Source organism: Momordica charantia, assembly GCF_013281855.1.
Source record: "Momordica charantia cultivar OHB3-1 chromosome 8 unlocalized genomic scaffold, Mcharantia_2.0 BLBB01000008.1, whole genome shotgun sequence".
NCBI classification, from domain to species: Eukaryota; Viridiplantae; Streptophyta; class Magnoliopsida; order Cucurbitales; family Cucurbitaceae; genus Momordica; species Momordica charantia.
In genome coordinates, this window is record NW_028275166.1 from 23,515,086 (window position 1) to 23,532,338 (window position 17,253).

The 17,253-nt window shown below is 37.1% G+C and overlaps 2 protein-coding genes across 2 annotated transcripts; one reads left to right on the forward strand and one right to left on the reverse strand.

Annotated features, from left to right (window-relative positions):
* The first annotated feature begins 9,077 nt into the window (after window positions 1–9,077).
* Window positions 9,078–11,053, forward strand: LOC148209820 (uncharacterized). The gene is made up of 3 exons (XM_088128107.1): window positions 9,078–9,480; window positions 9,558–10,105; window positions 10,183–11,053. The coding sequence occupies exons 1-3, from the start codon at window positions 9,183–9,185 to the stop codon at window positions 10,534–10,536; spliced, it is 1,200 nt and encodes a 399-aa protein (XP_087984233.1). The 5' UTR covers window positions 9,078–9,182; the 3' UTR covers window positions 10,537–11,053.
* A 1,417-nt stretch (window positions 11,054–12,470) lies between these two features.
* Window positions 12,471–13,640, reverse strand: LOC148209821 (uncharacterized). Its single transcript, XM_088126999.1, has 3 exons — window positions 13,536–13,640; window positions 12,672–13,436; window positions 12,471–12,590 (listed from the first exon to the last, which is right to left on the reverse strand). Exons 1-3 carry the CDS (start codon window positions 13,638–13,640, stop codon window positions 12,471–12,473), a joined length of 990 nt encoding a protein of 329 aa, XP_087983125.1.
* Between the last annotated feature and the right edge of the window lie 3,613 nt (window positions 13,641–17,253).

A 17,253-nucleotide genomic window follows, 5' to 3' on the forward strand; every position in this document is an offset into this window, starting at 1 on the left:
TTTTTCTGTCTCCCTTTTGACAAATATGATGATAGTTAGTAGAAGATTTTGAATGACAGATAATCAAGAAATATTATTCCTCTAAAATGGAGGTATTTTTTGGCCTCGAGGTTCCATGTGCCAGTAGCCAACACAAATTATATCCAATATTCTAGTTTTCCGTGTTGATGTATTTATTCTTTCTAGTTTTTTTGATTTTACTGAGTGTTTATGCACACCTCGCATAATCTCATGGAACAGGAACAACCATCTAAAAATTTCCTATTTGATTTCTTCCTCCACAGGTTAAAAGCAGATAAATAATTAACAATAACAAACGAATAATGGATACGGATAGAAAGCTTAACACCACATAGATATACTGGTTCACTCCAATCTTGGGACTATGTCAAATCTTGTGAAAAAAATCATATTCTACTATAGGAATATACCATAGATCACTATCTTCCCTAACTAATGTGAAACTTTGTTTGCATACTTTACAAACTCAACGTCGTTTGATCTTATTATGTTTAGTTGGGAACAAAATATATAGGAAATTAATTTCTAAGTAGGTGATAAACCTATTTCCCTTTAAACCCTTTTAATTTACCTTGGGTCCTTTTGACCAATAAGTCAATCTTAACGGATAGGTTAAAAAATGAACAATAATTTGACAGCTATTTTTTCTTTTTAAATAAAAAAAGGTCTATCTTCTATCTATTTTTTATTCCTCGCTCCTAAATACTTGCCATAAACATTTTGAGTTAAGAGGTAAGTATTATTGGTCTAAAACCGACGTCTTTTGAGCTTTCGTATGTGTATGAAAATACACAACGCAAAGCAAAAGATGAGTGTCGTATTATGATCCCTTCTGAGTATAAAGCAAAGAGAGGGTTCCCTCCATCTCACGTTTGAAGCCATCTATTCTCTCTCTCTCTCTCTCTCTCTCTCTCTAGGTTCGAGCAAGTGCAGCAGAATCCTAAAGAAACCCAACCCAACAACAATCCTAATCTACCCTCGCCATAACTTCTCTCTCTATAATTTCTCTCTCTTCTCTTCCCATATACCTGATTTCTTCTTTCTTCTTTCTCTCTCTCATCGACCCCAAATCAAATTCCTGTCATGTAGTGATCTCTCTCAAAGCCTACCCGTGTCCTTTAAACCAAATATTTTCCCACATAGAGACAGAAAAATGACTTCTTATCCTACTCATAAAGCCACCTTTGGCTCTCTTGCAATTCTCTGGTTTATCTGGCTTCTCTTGGTGGCTGCAGCCTCTCATGCCACCGGAGTACCGCCGGTCGAGTTAGCAGCTGAATCAAGTGCAATTTTCAGAGAGACGGCGGCCGGTGGCGGCGCCGGCGGCAAGCTTGTTCATCCGCAGTGGCATCTGAACTACATGAGCAAAAGAAGAGTTCCCAATGGCCCAGATCCTATTCATAACAGGTACACTACTCCTACTTTATTTTCCCTTTTTTTCTTTTTAATATTTAGTCGGCGAATCAAAATTTAACAGCTATTTAACTTTTTAAAATCTTTTCCTCGTCGTAAGATAAATTTAATGGCGATGAGCAAAATAATGGACGCTTAGTTAAGCAAGCAAGTATAGATTTCTTTTTCTTTATAAATCAAATTACATATTTTTATTTATAAAACATTATTTTTCGTCTTGATTTTAAATGTCGATGTCGATGTAAATATTGAGGTCTCAATTTCATTAAAATATCAATGAAAATGTCCTCTATAAAAGTTAGAGAAATTTAAAAAATCGTAAAAAATATTTAAATTAACAAATAGATATTTTTCTATTTATAAATAAGTTAAAAATAATCGATATTAATATTATGAGTCTATTAGTTACATGTTGATATTTTTCACATTTTTTCGATTTTTTGTAATATAATGAAAATGTGGATGGTGTTAAGGATCCCACATTGATAAAAGAAGGGATTTTAGATTTATAATAAACATGAACTACTCCTCTCATTGTCAATTAGTTTTGGGATGGAATCCATAAATATTAATAAATGAAAATATCGACGTATGGACGATATTTAATACCATACTTTTTCGCGAGAGAAAGCCATAGATTATTACAGGAAATGGCAAAATTTTACATGTTAACTAAAATTTGAAAATTTATGAATTGAGGGAAAGTACAAAATCTTAAGCAATTGTGTCCTTTCTTTGCTCCACTCTGCGTTTGTCGTGAAATTTGTCTTCTTTCTTAATTATTTGCTTCACTCAACAAAAAGTGAGAAATAATTAAGAGAAAGCATTGAAAGATTGAGAGAGAGAGAGAGGAAGAGAGAGAAGGAGAGATAAAAAGTTCAAAATTTGCTCACTTTGCCTTTTAAAACTGTTACATTGAGTTGTATTTTAGTTTAAAGGGGTGTCAATTAAAGTCCTTGGTTGAAGGTCACACAAACATCTTTAATAACCACAGTAAATAAAAGTGTTGTGTGTGTACTTCAATATATTCCAATTCCTTTTTCTTAATCAATATCTCTTTATATCCATTGCTAATAAACAATTAGCCTTATAATCCTACTCTCATATTCCAATTATGTATTCTTAATTTTATTCATCCAAGAGAATTCGATATGAAGCTTGAAAATAAATTTGTTCTTATAACTTCGAAGTCGATGCCGTGTAGCTTACACTAGAGATTTCCTATAATCGGGGTGTTGACAGTCACCCACTATTGTAACCGACTTTGCGGGACTCGTCCTTCAATGAGGGAACTTTAGCTATGTGTCCTACGGAACTCGAATCAAGATGGATATTCCCCATTCGGCCACAAATCCACTGCACCACACCACTGCCGGTGGTCTTAATTAAAAAAAATTATTTAATTTTGTCAACGGAAACAAAGCTCAACGGATTAAAATACCTCTAGACAAGATATCCAAATCCTTACTCCTATCTATTATTTTTTTAAATCCTTATTTAATTTTGAAGACGAAAATATATATTCGGAAAATCGAAACCTAAGAAATTTATTATGCTCTTTTGGTAATTTATTTATTTTTTCTTAATTTTAGGAGAGCAGGAAACTCTGGACGACCGCCAGGCAAGGCTTAGGCGTAGGAAAGAAAAGCTTTGTGAGAATTGGCTTTTTAGATGACACAAGATGCATGCTCTGCCATCTTGTATGTATTACTTTAGGAATTAATTAATGATGAAAAAAATTTGGAACAATTCTTCGTTAGCGTTTAGGATCCGTTTGATAACATTTTTGTTTTTAAAAGTGCTGGTTTACGAATACTTTTTCCTTGTCATGAAATCTACTTTTCAGAAACGTTTTCCGAAGTTGGAGCCAAATTTTTAAAACTATAGAATAAAAATAGTTTTCAGAAAGTTGTGTTTTGTTTTAAGAAGTTTGGCTAAATTTTCAAAGATTATATATTTAAAAAAAAGTAGACAATTAAGGAAAGATAAGATATTAGTAATTTTCGTAAGCATAATTTTTAGAATTAAAAAAAAATTAAAAACTAAATTGTTATCGAACGGAGCAGTAGAAATTTAATCCTTTTCATCATTATTGTAGGTGTAGATTAGCTAATTTTCAATAATATAACCTTAGCTATTTCTAAATAAATATGTTTTATTGATTATAGCAATATTGGAAGGAAAGGATCAAAATAAGACATATGTGGTAACCTTCTCACTTCTCATTTCTCCCTTCTTATTTATTGTTTTTTTTTTTTTTTGTATTTGTTACTTTTTAGAAAAAAAAAGATATTGAAATGAGTATGGTAATTCAATATAGTTTTTTTGTTTCTAAAATTTTAAAGTATGAATTTTTTTGTTTTCAATTTTAAACTAATTAGTACTATTATGTTATTTTCAATATAATTTCGATATTTATTATGAATTTTATAAGTAGAGAAATGTAAATTAATTTATTCATATTTAAAAGAAAAAAATAAATACACAAATATTAAATATTAAATAAGAACTCGTACTTTTTGTTAGGAAAGTTTTATTTATATATAAAGTTATAGGAAAATTAAGAATGAAAGATAGTAATTAACCAAATGCATATGTTTTCTAAAGAGTAGAAATAATTAAATTAGAAGAAAAAAAAATTACCAAATAAAGCCTAATACAGCTAGCTAATTAGTTAATTTTTTTCTAATAAATCATATCATTTAAGGGCTCGTTTGATAACATTCCCGTTCCTCGTTTCCAATTTTCTTAAAAGATCTAAGCATTTTTTAACTAATTTTGCTTTTTGTTTCTCCTCCGAGAACATTTTGACAATTATATAAAAATTTTGGAAACAACAAAAATAAGTTTCTTATTTCTTGTTCTCATTTCCAATTTGTTCCAAAACATAAATTTAAAGATTTTTTTTTATCATACTTAAATTCAAGAATGTTGTAGTCATGCTACTCATTTTTCATCGTTAAAAATGAAGAAACAGAAACAAGAAACAGGAACGTTACCAAACGGGTCCTAAGCTATTTGTGTTTTTCTTTCCAAATTTACATGTTTTCCTCATATACTAAAATAGCCTTTCATTATTGTTTTCATCTTTTGCCTTTTTTTTTTCCTGGTCAATAATGTTTTTATCCCTACAAAAGTAAATGTGATTTAAAACAAAAAAGAAAAAAGAAAAGAAAAGAGAGACTCATGATAATGTTAAAGGTATCTTTAAAAAAAAAATCTACAAAAAATTTAAATTTACTCCTTACTATTTTAACACAAAATCTTTGATTCTAATACATCTTAAATCATCAATTAATCAAAAAACTTAAATTAATGAATTATGGTAAATTTAATATTTTATAGATACATTAACCAAAAGAGTAGATCATAAAATAATTTATTAAAAATGATTATCCAACATTATTTTCCTAATGGAGTAATTAAACTAGTTTATTGGTCTTTGTACTTTGTAGGTTATTTCTCCACCCACGATTAAAAAAAAAAAAGAAAGAAAAATCTTGAGATAGAGAATCACAGCTTTGTGTAATTAATTATTAATTCATAGATGTTTCTTTTATGCTTTAATTAAAAGGTGGGTGAAGAGTTCCCTAAGCTTATTAAAGTGAATCCCACCCATTAAAGGTAAAAAGAAAAGATAAAAGAAAAGGGGAACAAAAAATTAAAGGTGGGCTTTGCATTTTTTGTGAGTTGGTCTTTTTCCAAATGGATTCTTTTGTAGTTTTGCTCAAAATAAAATATAATTTTGCTGCCCTCTTTTGGCCCCATTCTGCATGAGATTCTCTTTATCTTCCCATGGCTAAAACCGTAAATTTATGTGAAACATGTGTGGAAAAATATATTCCAAAAAACAATCTTCAAAATGACACCTCTACTCTTTCGTGACAATTTTTAACTGATATTGAACGAAAGAAAAAATTTCAGTTTCATGGCAGTTAAAAACTGTCATTAAATTTAAAAAAATCCGAAAAGTATCGTTTTTTCCCACAAAAAAACGCACCCCAACAATTTGTGACAGCTTTTATTTCCAAACTTTTTTACTGTTCATAACTGTCATGGAAGACCAATTTTATAGTAGTGAAACGAGTTCAGTTACAATTTTGATATGATATCTATGGTTTTTTATAATAGTTTTAATTTGATTCCTTTGATTCTTATGGTTTGGAGTTAATTTCAATTGTGATATGGTTTACAATTTTCAATTATTAGTTACTAATATTTTACCAAATGTCTCTATTTTGTTACTGAATATGTGACATATTCTTTTATTTATGTGGTAATAAGTTGGGGTTTTCTATTTGGATTGATTGCAACTTCATTACACTCTTGTGTGCTTACAAAAAAAAAAAAGAAAAAAGAAAAAAGAAAAATTAGTGTGTTTCATAAGGGATATCTTGTGAGGTTTTAACAAAAGCAAGAGATTTGCTTAATGGAAATTTCTATATGAAACGAAATTTAAATTATAAGAATTAAATTAAAACTTTTAAAATCACATTGACTAAAATTGAAATTAAGTCAAAATCACAATGACCAAATTTATAATTTAATGTTTGAAATTATCAATCAATAGGACTTCAGTGATCGATTATATGTATGGATTATGAGATCTTAGAGCTCGTTTGGAAACCTTCCTATATTTCTTTGTTTTTAATTTTTTAAAAATATTAGCATTTGATTACTGTTTTTGTTTCTTGGTTCTTATTTTTATAAATTTTTTGGAGACAATAAAATCAAGTTTATTGTTTTTTATTCCCATTTATGTTTTTTTTTTCAAAACATAAATAAAACCAATATTATATCAATATTGACTTATAAAATGCATAATAAACTTTTTAAACAAGAGGTCAACGATTACGTGAGTTGCTCAAATAATCCTTAGCAGTCCCTCTCATGGTAGAAGAACAAATAATGACTCTTTATACCGGAACGAATGGTTATCTCTTGATTCATTAGAAATTGGACAAGTAAGAAAATTTCTCGTTGAATTACGTACTTAAGTAAAAATTAACGAGTAAACCTCAATTTCAAGTAGCGTTCAATCGATTACGTATTAATTAATATTGATTGGTCTAAGTGTTATCTATAAATAAAATTGGAAAAAAAAAGAAAGAGCAAGAAATAAAAAACAAATACCCAAATGAAAATTATGTTTTTCTTTTACCAAAAGATAAGAAACGTAAAACACGAAACATGAAACGTGAACGTTACCCTTAGTTACCAATAAAAATTTAATCAAATTTATATAATATGTGATATATTCATAAAATAATCTCCATAGAGAGACAAGAGGTTGGTGAGAAATAATAATATTTGTAAAGGTGGTACTCCTCTATATGTTCTAAGCTTTTTGAGTGGATTAATGGCTTTCTTTTCTTTGGTGTGGCTTTTGTTCTTTGAGTTTTTATTGGATAGAGCAGCAAAAAAGACTTGGTCTAAAAGCAAAATGGGATTCAAAACATCTGCCAATCCAAAATAATACTATCAAGGGAAAAAGTAAAAAGAGTTTCAAAGCCTTAACTTTTGTTGCATATTATCACATCTCTATGATGATCTCAATATCTAATGAGTGTGGAATGATTTGGATGAGTTTAATTAAAGGAATTCATTTTAGTTAATTAATCCAAATCCAATTTGATAATACTTTTGGCCTCATTAAGTCACATTTATTTACTTCTTTATTTTTCAAATATATTTTTAAAGGTGTTTTCAAAAATGTAAAAATTAGGCCCGTTTAATAACAATTTATTTTTAGTTTTCAGTTAAAAAAATCATGCTTGCTTTCTAATGATTTATTAATTGGTGTATGTTTCACCTATTTTTTATGTATACATTTGATTTCTAGCCAAATGTCAAACACGTTTGATAACCATTTTATTTTCGATTTTTGGTTTTTGTTTTTTAGTTTTTTAAAAACAAGCTTCTTGATAACCAATTCAATTTTCTGTTTTTTAAAATCGTTTTTGAAATCCGTAGTAAATTTCACAAACAAAAAAATAGTTTTTAGAAACAGGTTTTTGTTTTTCAAAATCTCATTTTTTTCTTCTTAGGTTCAACTTTTGACATATTTCTCTCTAATAATTTTTTTTCTTACTGCCTAAATTTCTCTCTCTAAAATTTTAATCTATGCAATTTATCTCTCTCCAAATTTTTAATTTGTATATATTTATATTTCTTTCCTTTTATTCTAACGTATCACTCTTTTTTTTTCTCTCTCGAAAAATTTAATATTTTTCCAAACCTTTCTTGTTTGGGGGTTGTTTATGCAGGAATTTACACAACGGTTCTGCACGAATCGAGCTCGAACCCGGTCTCCGGTTCTGACATGAACACTAAAGTGGACCTGCACAAGAGGGTAAGCACTCCGACGCTCAAGTCAGTATAGATCGGACTCCGTATTTAGTTCGAGGTGAGATTCGATACCTGAGCGTGAAATGAAGTCCTCTATTTATAGGTAATGGATCCGACAGTACACACGACCGACGGTTATGTGTCTTTTTCTCATATCGGACCTGTCGGGTTCCGAGCAGGTCGGACCCTAGTCAGGTCGAACCTTGGTGCCCATAGTCTTTTATAGCGGGCGAACCCAGCCACCTCGGCGGGGCCGAGGTGGACCTAAGCAATCCTTCTTATTTAGTTTCTTCAAACACTAATAAGGGTCCTCCACGTGTCTCGGGTACGTTTACCCCCAAACATTGGCCCTCTCTCTGTCAGGTTCGATCTCGACCTGACAGAGAAGTTCATTCGAATTTATTTTGGACACGTGGCGACTTTTCATTTGTAGAGGGAATATGACCCTTACGGAAGACGTTTCGACCTGCCAGGTTGTCGGAGCACTCAAGTGTTTCGCCGTTGCGTATCTCGAGAAGATCCTAGCCACTCGTTGATTACACGTGTACGGTGCAGAGGTTTTTCCGATCAGCTATAAATAGTCCCGAAACTTCAGGTCAAACCCTACGTTTCCTGAATTTCTGGAGTTCGATCTGAAACCAGCTCGAACCTTCTGTAGGTCAGTCATTTTCACTTTTACTTTCTTTTCGAATATGGTGGTGTTCCTGTCTTCCCCCTCCAGTAGCGATAGCCTAGGTAGCGTAAGTCGAACCATAAGTAGCTCACCCCCCAAACCAAGTGATTCTGGGGAGGTCTTAGCTCGTAGGTTAGAGTTCGAGCTGGAAGAAATAGAGAACTTTAGGTTCTCAGATGACGGAGAGGATAGTGATACCTCCACCTCGGGCCAGGGTCTAGAGTACCCTTCTAGGATGCCCGAGCACTATCTAGGACCCCTTCGTAGGGGGTTTAAAATTCCAAACAACATCCTCCTTAGGATCCTGGAGGAAGGGGAAAGAGCTGACAATCCTCCAGAGGGATGGGTCACTCTTTACTTGAAGATGTTTGAGTACGGCCTCAGACTTCCCCTTCATCCCTTTGCTCAGGAGTTCTTAAACCAAACTGGACTGGCTCCTGCTCAAGTGGCCCCCAATGGATGGGGTGTCATTTTTGCTTTAGCCATTCTTTTTTGGTTGCGAGCTCGGGACGAGGATGAGGTCGAGCTTCTAAGCGTTGACCAACTTCTTGGGTGTTTTGAAGCCAAGAGGATAGCCAAAAAACCAGGTTGGTACTATATGTGTGCGAGGAAGGGCACGGGTGGTATAGTCAAAGGGCCGACCTCCATCAAAGGATGGGTGGGTAAGTGGTTCTTTGCCTCAGGTGAATGGCTGGCAAAGGACGAGTCAGGTCGTCCCTTCTTTGACATGCCTGCTAGGTTTGGGAACCTAGGTATGGAGTCTTTCTTGTTTTCTTTTCTCTCTTTTGATTTCTTGACTTTCACATCTGACTCGAACTTTCGTTTGCTTTGTGCAGTATCAATTAAGCCGATTCCCGAGCTCACTCAAGCCACCTTCGACACCCTCAAATACTACAAGGACAATTTCCCAAGGGGCCAGAAGATCGGGACCTTGGTCACAGACACGCTGCTGCTAGAATCAGGGCTATTGGACTACAATCCTTTAGTTCGTCCGATTGAAGCTTCAAGGCCAAACTCCGAGCTCGGTAAGCCGTGTTTGATTTCAACTTCAATTTTAGCTTCAAGTTTTTACCTCTGACATTCCATCTTATTCGTATTGCAGCCATGATGTGTGGATTCACGAGCAGCGTGAAACGCAAGTCTAAGGGCCGTGCTCACGCCCTTAAAACAGTTCAGAGCTCTGATCCCGCTACCCCTGCTGTGGATCAGCATGCAGCTCAGGACCAGACAGGTCCATCTTCTGAAGTTCCAACTCCAGTGATCGAGCTGGATTCTACTGGGGAGCGCTCTAGGGAGAAGCGCTCGAGGAGCGAGTCTGAAGCACTGGACGTGTCACTGCTTCGTGAGGTGAGAGAGGGCTCTCCTCTGAATAGGAAGAAGAAAAAGAAGAAGACCACCTCCTCCTCGGAGGTTGGACCTCGTGGCCCCCTGCCCTCAAGCCACGCCGACCTGGTAGACGACCCTAAAGCTCGGATGGGGGGGACATCCGACGTGAAGATGCGGTTCAGAGTGGAACCGTCGAGCTTCGGGGTGAAGGACCAAGTGTCACGTATCTCGGCCGCGTGCTTGGATCGCTGTCTACAGAGAGCGTCCAAGTTTGTAAGTGACCCAGGGTCCGTGCTGCAACGGACCATCGACCACGCTGCTGAGGTAAGATCTACCCCTACACTTTTATTTTCTTGTCTTATAGCTCGATCTGACCTGAATTTGCCTTTTGTGTATTGCAGGCGTTCACTGCCTCCATCCACTCAGCAATCATGATCAAGGCTGAGTTGGATGGAAGGGAGGCCTTGGCAGCGAAAGAGAGGGCAAACTCCTTTGCTGCCTTGGAGGCTGCCACCACGCTCAAGGGCGAGCTGCTGAAGGCTCGGGGCGAGGTGGACGTACTGAAGGCCGAGGTAGAAGCCAAGGCCGAACTGTTGAAAAGGGAGGATGAAAAGCAGCCCACCTCCGAGCTGCCCACGCCATCACCAAAGGGCTGGAGAAGGAAAAAAAGTTCCAACTCCTTAAGGAGAAGGACGACATGCTCCAGGCCTTCGAAGGGAAGAACGCTACGATCGGCCGTCTCACTACCGAGCTGAAGGCGGAGAAGAAGCACCTTTCCAATGGAACTCTTCTGGAAGCAGCCTTCAGGCAACACCCAGATTTTGATGGGTTTGCCAAGGACTTCAACGATGCAGGCTTCAAGTTTCTGATGAAGGGCATTGCTGCCGATATGCCGCACCTCCAGCTCGACCTCGACAATCTGAAGAAGAGGTATGCTGAGAAATGGGCTTATGGGCCTAACAGCACTCCTGGCCCCCAATCCTTGGTGGACAAGTACGTCAGGGAGCTTGACTCTGACTACTCCGACGTGGAAGAAGATGATGCCCCAAGCCAAGAGCCTACCGAGGTCGGCACAACTCAAGAGGAGGCTCCATCACAGCAGGGTGGATCCCAGGAGGTCAACCTTCTAGGCTCTCAGGGCGAGCTGTCCTCCCACCTCGGAAGTAGCTGAGGCTCTCTTTCCTTCTATCTTTATATTTCTTTTTGTAAGTCTTTGGGCAGAGCTGCAAGGTATATAAGCCTTGGCTCTGTCCTTTTAATCAATGAAACTTCCATTTCTCCATTTCTGTCTGTTCTTTTACTGCTTTTCCCTTTAAGAATCTTTTTAAACTTGCTTGTATAAGTCGGAACTTATGAAGGAACAGATTCATCTCGCACTTCTAACTCATAACTTTCTGTAAGTTTAAAGGCTTGTGAGACAACTCTTTTCACATCGCACCTCTTTCCTAAGGTATGAATTTGAGAGTTTCTTTTATTAATCTTTAATATTTCTCCTCGAACTCGGAAGTCCAAAAGATAATATCAAGCAATTTGAACTTTTTTACACTGCACCTTTAACTTGAACGTTCCAAGGTTTGAATTTTGAGTTCATAATTAATACTCACATCGCACCTCGAACCCGTGGGTAACCTTAAACATCGCACCTTTAACTTAACGTTCCAAGGATTGAATTTCGGCTCGCAATTGATTTTGACATCGCACCTCGAACCCATGGGTTTTGAGGTTGCCGATTTTAAGTCTTATGGGAGTCCGTGGCCCCCATTTAATTTCTAATCGAACTCGGAGTTATGAAATTAAATCACTCCATTTATTAAAAGTTCCACCCCTTGAAAATTTTTACAAGCCCATTTTGGGACTATTTTGACATTTCAAGGGCAATATCGCTTCAAGTGCTCCGCGTTCCATGGATGCGTAAGAACTTTTCCCTCCAGATCGGCCAGCATATAAGTTCCAGGTCGGACTATGCCTTTGACTTCGAACGGTCCCTCCCAACTTGGGTCGAGGGTGCCAACATGGCTCTGAACTTTTCTTAAGACCAAATGTCCAACTTGGAAACTTCGAGGTCGAACTCGGGCATTGTAATGTCTGGTCATTCTGTTCTGATATTCTGCTAAGTGCAGCTGGGCCATTTCCCTTTTCCCTTCCAATAAGTCCAAGTTAAGGAGTAGCTCTTCCTCGTTCCTTGTTGGCTCGTACTGCTCTACCGTGTCTGTTGGTATGCCAATCTCGACTGGTACAACAACTTCGGAGCCAAAGGCTAGCGAGAACGGGGTTTCGCCAGTTGACTCTCTTGGGGTGGTTCGATATGACCACAAAACTTCAGGTAGCTCCTCGGCCCACCTTCCCTTTATGGCATCCAGTCTTAGCTTGAGGCCTCGTTTTATGATTTTGTTAATCGCTTCAACCTGCCCATTTGCTTTTGGATGCGCAGGGGACGAACTGAGGTGGCTCATGCCTAGTTTTCTGCAAAAGTACTTGAACTTTGCATTGTCAAACTGTTTTCCGTTGTCCGTCACTATAGCATTGGGTATGCCAAAGCGGCACACGATGTTTGTCCATATGAACGTCGTGACCCTGGACTCTGTGATGTGGGATAGTGCCTCGGCTTCGACCCACTTGGTGAAGTAGTCCACAGCGACAACGGCGAACTTTGTTTGTCCTTTGCCCAGGGGAAAAAGACCTATGATGTCTACCCCCATTGCGAAAATGGCCATGGGGTCAAGATGGGGGCGAGCAGTTCGGGAGGTTGATGGATAATGTTTGCGAAACGCTGGCAGTTGTCATAAGCTTTCACAAATTGCTTTGCATCCTGCTCGACAGTGGGCCAATAGTACCCTTGTCGAACCACCTTGGCCGACAACGACCTGGCGCCAGAGTGGTTTCCACACACCCCTTCATGGACTTCCCTAAGAATGTAAAGGCCTTCTTCAGGAGTCACACACTTGAGCAGAGGCAAGGAGAAGCCACGCCGGTACAACATTCCTTCTCGGAGTATGAACCGAGCTGCTCTTCGAGCCATCTTCTTTTGCTCCTTCGGATCTTGCGGTGGACTTCCTTTGATGAACTCCACGATTGGGTCCATCCAAGTGGGTGATGGAGTATCAACCTCCATCACATCTGGCTCCAAGATTGAAGGAGTGTCCAAGATCTCGATCGGGACCGATCTAGCCAGGTCAGTCTCATACGCTGATGCCAATTTGGCTAAGGCATCCGTATTAGAGTTTTCAGATCTTGGAACTTGACTCACCTCGTAAGTCCCGAACTGAGCGAGGTGCGATCTGACCTTGCTTAGATATTTCTCCATTCGGGAGTCCTTCGTTTGGTACTCCTCCTTGATCTGATTTACAACTAGCTGGGAGTCACTAAAGACCTTAATGTGGTTGGCCCCCAGCCCTTTGGCAACGCGCAGGCCTGCCAGGAGTGCTTCATACTCGGCCTCGTTATTCGACGTCCGAAAGTTGAATCGTAGAGCATACTCGAATCGCTCACCTTTTGGTGCGAGCAAGAGGATTCCTGCCCCGCACCCCCTCTCGTTGGAAGATCCATCAACGTAGATCGTCCACGGGAGGTCGGACTTGGCCAACTGAGGTGATGGAGTGAGCTCTGCGATAAAATCGGCCACTGCTTGCCCTTTTAACGTAGTTCTGGGCTCGAACTGGATGTCGTACTCGCTCAATTCCATTGCCCACTTCATCAGACGCCCTGACGTTTCAGGCTTACTGAAGATATTCCTCAGGGGCAAGTTTGTAAGTACTATGACAGTGTGTGCTTGGAAGTACGACCTAAGTCTTCGGGCCGAGGTGACTAATGCGAGGGCCATCTTCTCCATTTGGGGGTATCTGGTCTCGGCTTCAGTCATGGCCTTACTAGTGTAATAAACGGGGCTTTGGCTCGCACCCTCCTGCTTGATCAGTGCCGAGCTGACGGCGCTATCAGATACTGCCAGATACAAGTGGAGTTTTTCTCCTGGCAATGGTTTTGCGAGTAGAGGTGCCGAGCAGAGATAGTCTTTTAACTGCTCTAGTGCTTGCTTACATTCTACTGTCCATTCGAACAGTCCCTTCTTCCTAAGCACCTTGAAGAAAGGAAGACACTTGTCTGTTGATCTTGACACGAACCTATTCAGGGCTGCAATCCTGCCATTTAGGCACTGAAGCTGCTTTAGAGTCTTGGGTGCCTCCATCTCGAGCACGGCCTTTATCTTCACTGGATTGGCCTCGATCCCACGGTTGTTTACCATAAAACCAAGGAATTTCCCCGAAGAGACTCCAAAAGCACACTTAGTCGGATTGAGCTTCATTTGGTACTTGCGCAATACTCCAAAGGCTTCGGTCAGATCGGAAAGATGCGACTTTGACTGCTTGCTCTTGACAAGCATGTCATCCACATACACTTCCATATTCCGACCGATCTGCTTGGCGAACATTTTGTTCACCATCCTTTGGTAGGTCGCACCCGCATTCTTTAGGCCAAAAGGCATCACCTTGTAGCAGTACAGATCTTGGTCTGTAATAAACGCGGTATGATCTTGGTCTGGTAAGTGCATTTTAATTTGATTGTATCCGGAGTAGGCATCCATGAAAGTGAGTAGCTCGTGCCCGGCCGTTGCATCCACGAGCTGGTCGATCCTCGGAAGGGGGAAGCAATCTTTTGGGCATGCCTTATTTAGATTTGTAAAGTCCACGCACATCCTCCACTTCCCGTTGAATTTTTTAACTAATACAACGTTAGAGAGCCACTCAGGATACAAAATTTCTCGTATATATTCAGCTTTTAAGAGTTTGTTTACTTCCTCAACAATTACATCACTCCTTTCCCTATTTACAGGTCTTCTTTTTTGTTTTACAGGTCGAAATGATGGGTCTATGTTGAGGCGATGCACCATGATCTTTGGGTCGATGCCAGACATGTCCTCGTGAGACCATGCGAAGACGTCCGAGTTAGATCTGAGGAAGTTGACCAGTTCTTCCCTGTCAGTGGCCCCCAGCTTGGTTCCTATGCTTACTTGTTGGAGTGGGGGGTTGCTGTGACGTGGGGAGTTACCCCACGACATTGTTCTTCTTCTTCAATGGTTGAAGAAAACAGAACAAAACCAAGAAAGAAACCCCATTGATTTTTCTCTCAAAGATCAAGTTCTTTCTCTCAATTTTTCCCTCTCATTCCAAACAAAACGCTCCCACAAGCACGGTTCTCGAAACCAAAGAGGATAGCAAGGAAGACACAGTGGTGGTGTTCGAGGAAAACTAGTTGAAGAAACGTTCTTCAAAGGTAAAGTTTTCTCTGTTTTTTTTTTCTTCTTTAAAATTCGGTTTTGCATCCCGAAAATCAACAACGAAAATCCGATTCCGCTCCGAGAATCACATCCCTTCAACATGCATGTATCCACCTGAATAATTAGGATTAAATCATCTATAACTTTTACAAATTGAGTCATATATCAATGGTGTTCATGATTAGACACCCAACTATATGTGTATACTATAGACTTTTAGTTACTTCTTGAGCATATAGTCTTCTTGTATGGCAACTACATAATATTAATTCAAGATTACTTTAGTAACCTAGAATTTTCATAAAATATAAAATAATCATGGCACATAATAAATAAAAATAACAAATAGTGTTTTATTAGTAATTAATAAAACATAAAATAGAAAATTTCGAGTATAAATTATCAGAGCAATCTCCCACTTGCATTAAAGTCAATAAGATATATATCTTAGGACATACTATATACCCAACACAAAGTTCCACTTTTCTTAAAGAAGATAAGACATGACTCCTAAGTCGTAATCCTAGACATTTTAGATTGCTCTTGACAGATAAGGTTCAAGATGATATGAGGCTTTAGGCAAAATTTTAGTAGAGAAACCTTAATAGAAAATATCAATATATTATCTAAATTTATTTTTATTACTTATTTAGATGCAAAATTTCGTATTAATATTTGATAATCTAAGTTAATTAATATATTACTTTCAGTATACAATATTAATAATTTATTTAATTTTTCTTGTGCATAATTGACTTTAAATATGTTTTGATTAATTTTAATAGTGAAAAACCAAGAAATGAAAACAAGAAAAAAAAAATACAAGGTAACTTGGGGAGAGTTTTAAAGGGTTATATTAATGTTTGAGTTTTATTTAATAAAATTTGAAAATATTTAATTGTGAATAAAAAGATAAAAACAAACCAATTTGAAAAGTTAGCTAGTTAAAATTGAGATTTGTGGGCTCATTGATTATGAATTTCCTTAAAGGATTTGCGTGTAATTGAAGGTTTTTTTTTTAAGAGAATGGTATATATTATTAGTTTCTAATTTAAAAATTATAAGAAAATAATGTTTTATAGAAAATATATTATTATATATTTTAAATTACATTTATAAATTTAAATAAATATAAAACAATATTATAATATATATATATATATATATAATATTTCATATGAAAAATATGGGGCTTTAGGCCATTGCCTCACTTGCCTATACCTTAGGTCGGACCTGGGCTTGCCAATTGGTTACTTTAAGCAAAGGCTTGTATTCTCCGACTATCTACTTTTGAGACATATTTGTCCATAAGCGTTTCACTCATTTGTATTTGACGGTGAAGATTATTCTTTATAGTCATGTCTACGGAAGCTATGATGCCACTAAGGATATCATCTTGAATTCGAAGATAATAATCTTTACCTTCAATAACTAGGAAAAGGCATGGGACCTTGACATCACAGTTTCTGAAATTGGGCGATGAGGTAATTTTGTAAAAGGAATCTAGCTCACACTAAACCCCTACAACCCCACCAATTCCCACAATTGTGAATTGTTCCTACTCTTTGGAGCCAATTTCAATAGATATGACAATATGGTCGTTTTGTGAGACCCATATAAATTATGCTCTTGTTTATGCATGTTCTCGATTATTCCAAAATCAGGCTGTAATTAAATTACAATTCTTTTTTTTCATGAAGTAAGAATTATCAAAAACTAATTAATTATTAAAAAACATAAAATAAAATAGGTAATTTAATTACTAAGTTATTGGCATTGTATCTCCATCAACCACATAAAACTCTTCCACCTCTCCATTAGCCATAGTTTGGAAGTGATGATATGGAAGGTAGATTTGGGCTGTAGAGGTTGAATAAAGAATATCAGAAAGATTTACCTTCATTAATAACTTTTCCTTGGTCTGTCATTACAGGAACTCAAACTTGATTAATCATTTTTAAGAGAAAAAAAAACAAGAACAGTGTTCAGATCAGAAAAAACCTCTGAACTACAAAATACAATTGGATATCTAGGCTTGATGTCAATGTCAAGCATTACAACATTCGTGAGAGCTTGGTTTAATTTAGTATCATCAAGATTGTCTCGGATAAGGTTGTGAAGATATGCATCGTTATACTTGGGAAATACTAATCTTTGAATCGACCAGCACCGGCATCTGTCATGACATAGATAATATAAA

Excerpts from the sequence above, each read along its gene's own strand:
- LOC148209820 (XM_088128107.1), top strand. The coding sequence starts at position 9,183 with ATGCCTGCTAGGTTTGGGAACCTAGGTATGGAGTCTTTCTTGTTTTCT. Across the intron at positions 9,481-9,557 it reads AAGGCCAAACTCCGAGCTCG|CCATGATGTGTGGATTCACG; the intron begins GTAAGCCGTGTT and ends TTCGTATTGCAG. Across the intron at positions 10,106-10,182 it reads CCATCGACCACGCTGCTGAG|GCGTTCACTGCCTCCATCCA; the intron begins GTAAGATCTACC and ends TGTGTATTGCAG.
- LOC148209821 (XM_088126999.1), bottom strand. The coding sequence starts at position 13,640 with ATGACTGAAGCCGAGACCAGATACCCCCAAATGGAGAAGATGGCCCTC. Across the intron at positions 13,437-13,535 it reads TCCAAGCACACACTGTCATA|TTCGAGCCCAGAACTACGTT; the intron begins GTACTTACAAAC and ends TACGACATCCAG. Across the intron at positions 12,591-12,671 it reads TTAGGGAAGTCCATGAAGGG|GATGCAAAGCAATTTGTGAA; the intron begins GTGTGTGGAAAC and ends ACTGTCGAGCAG.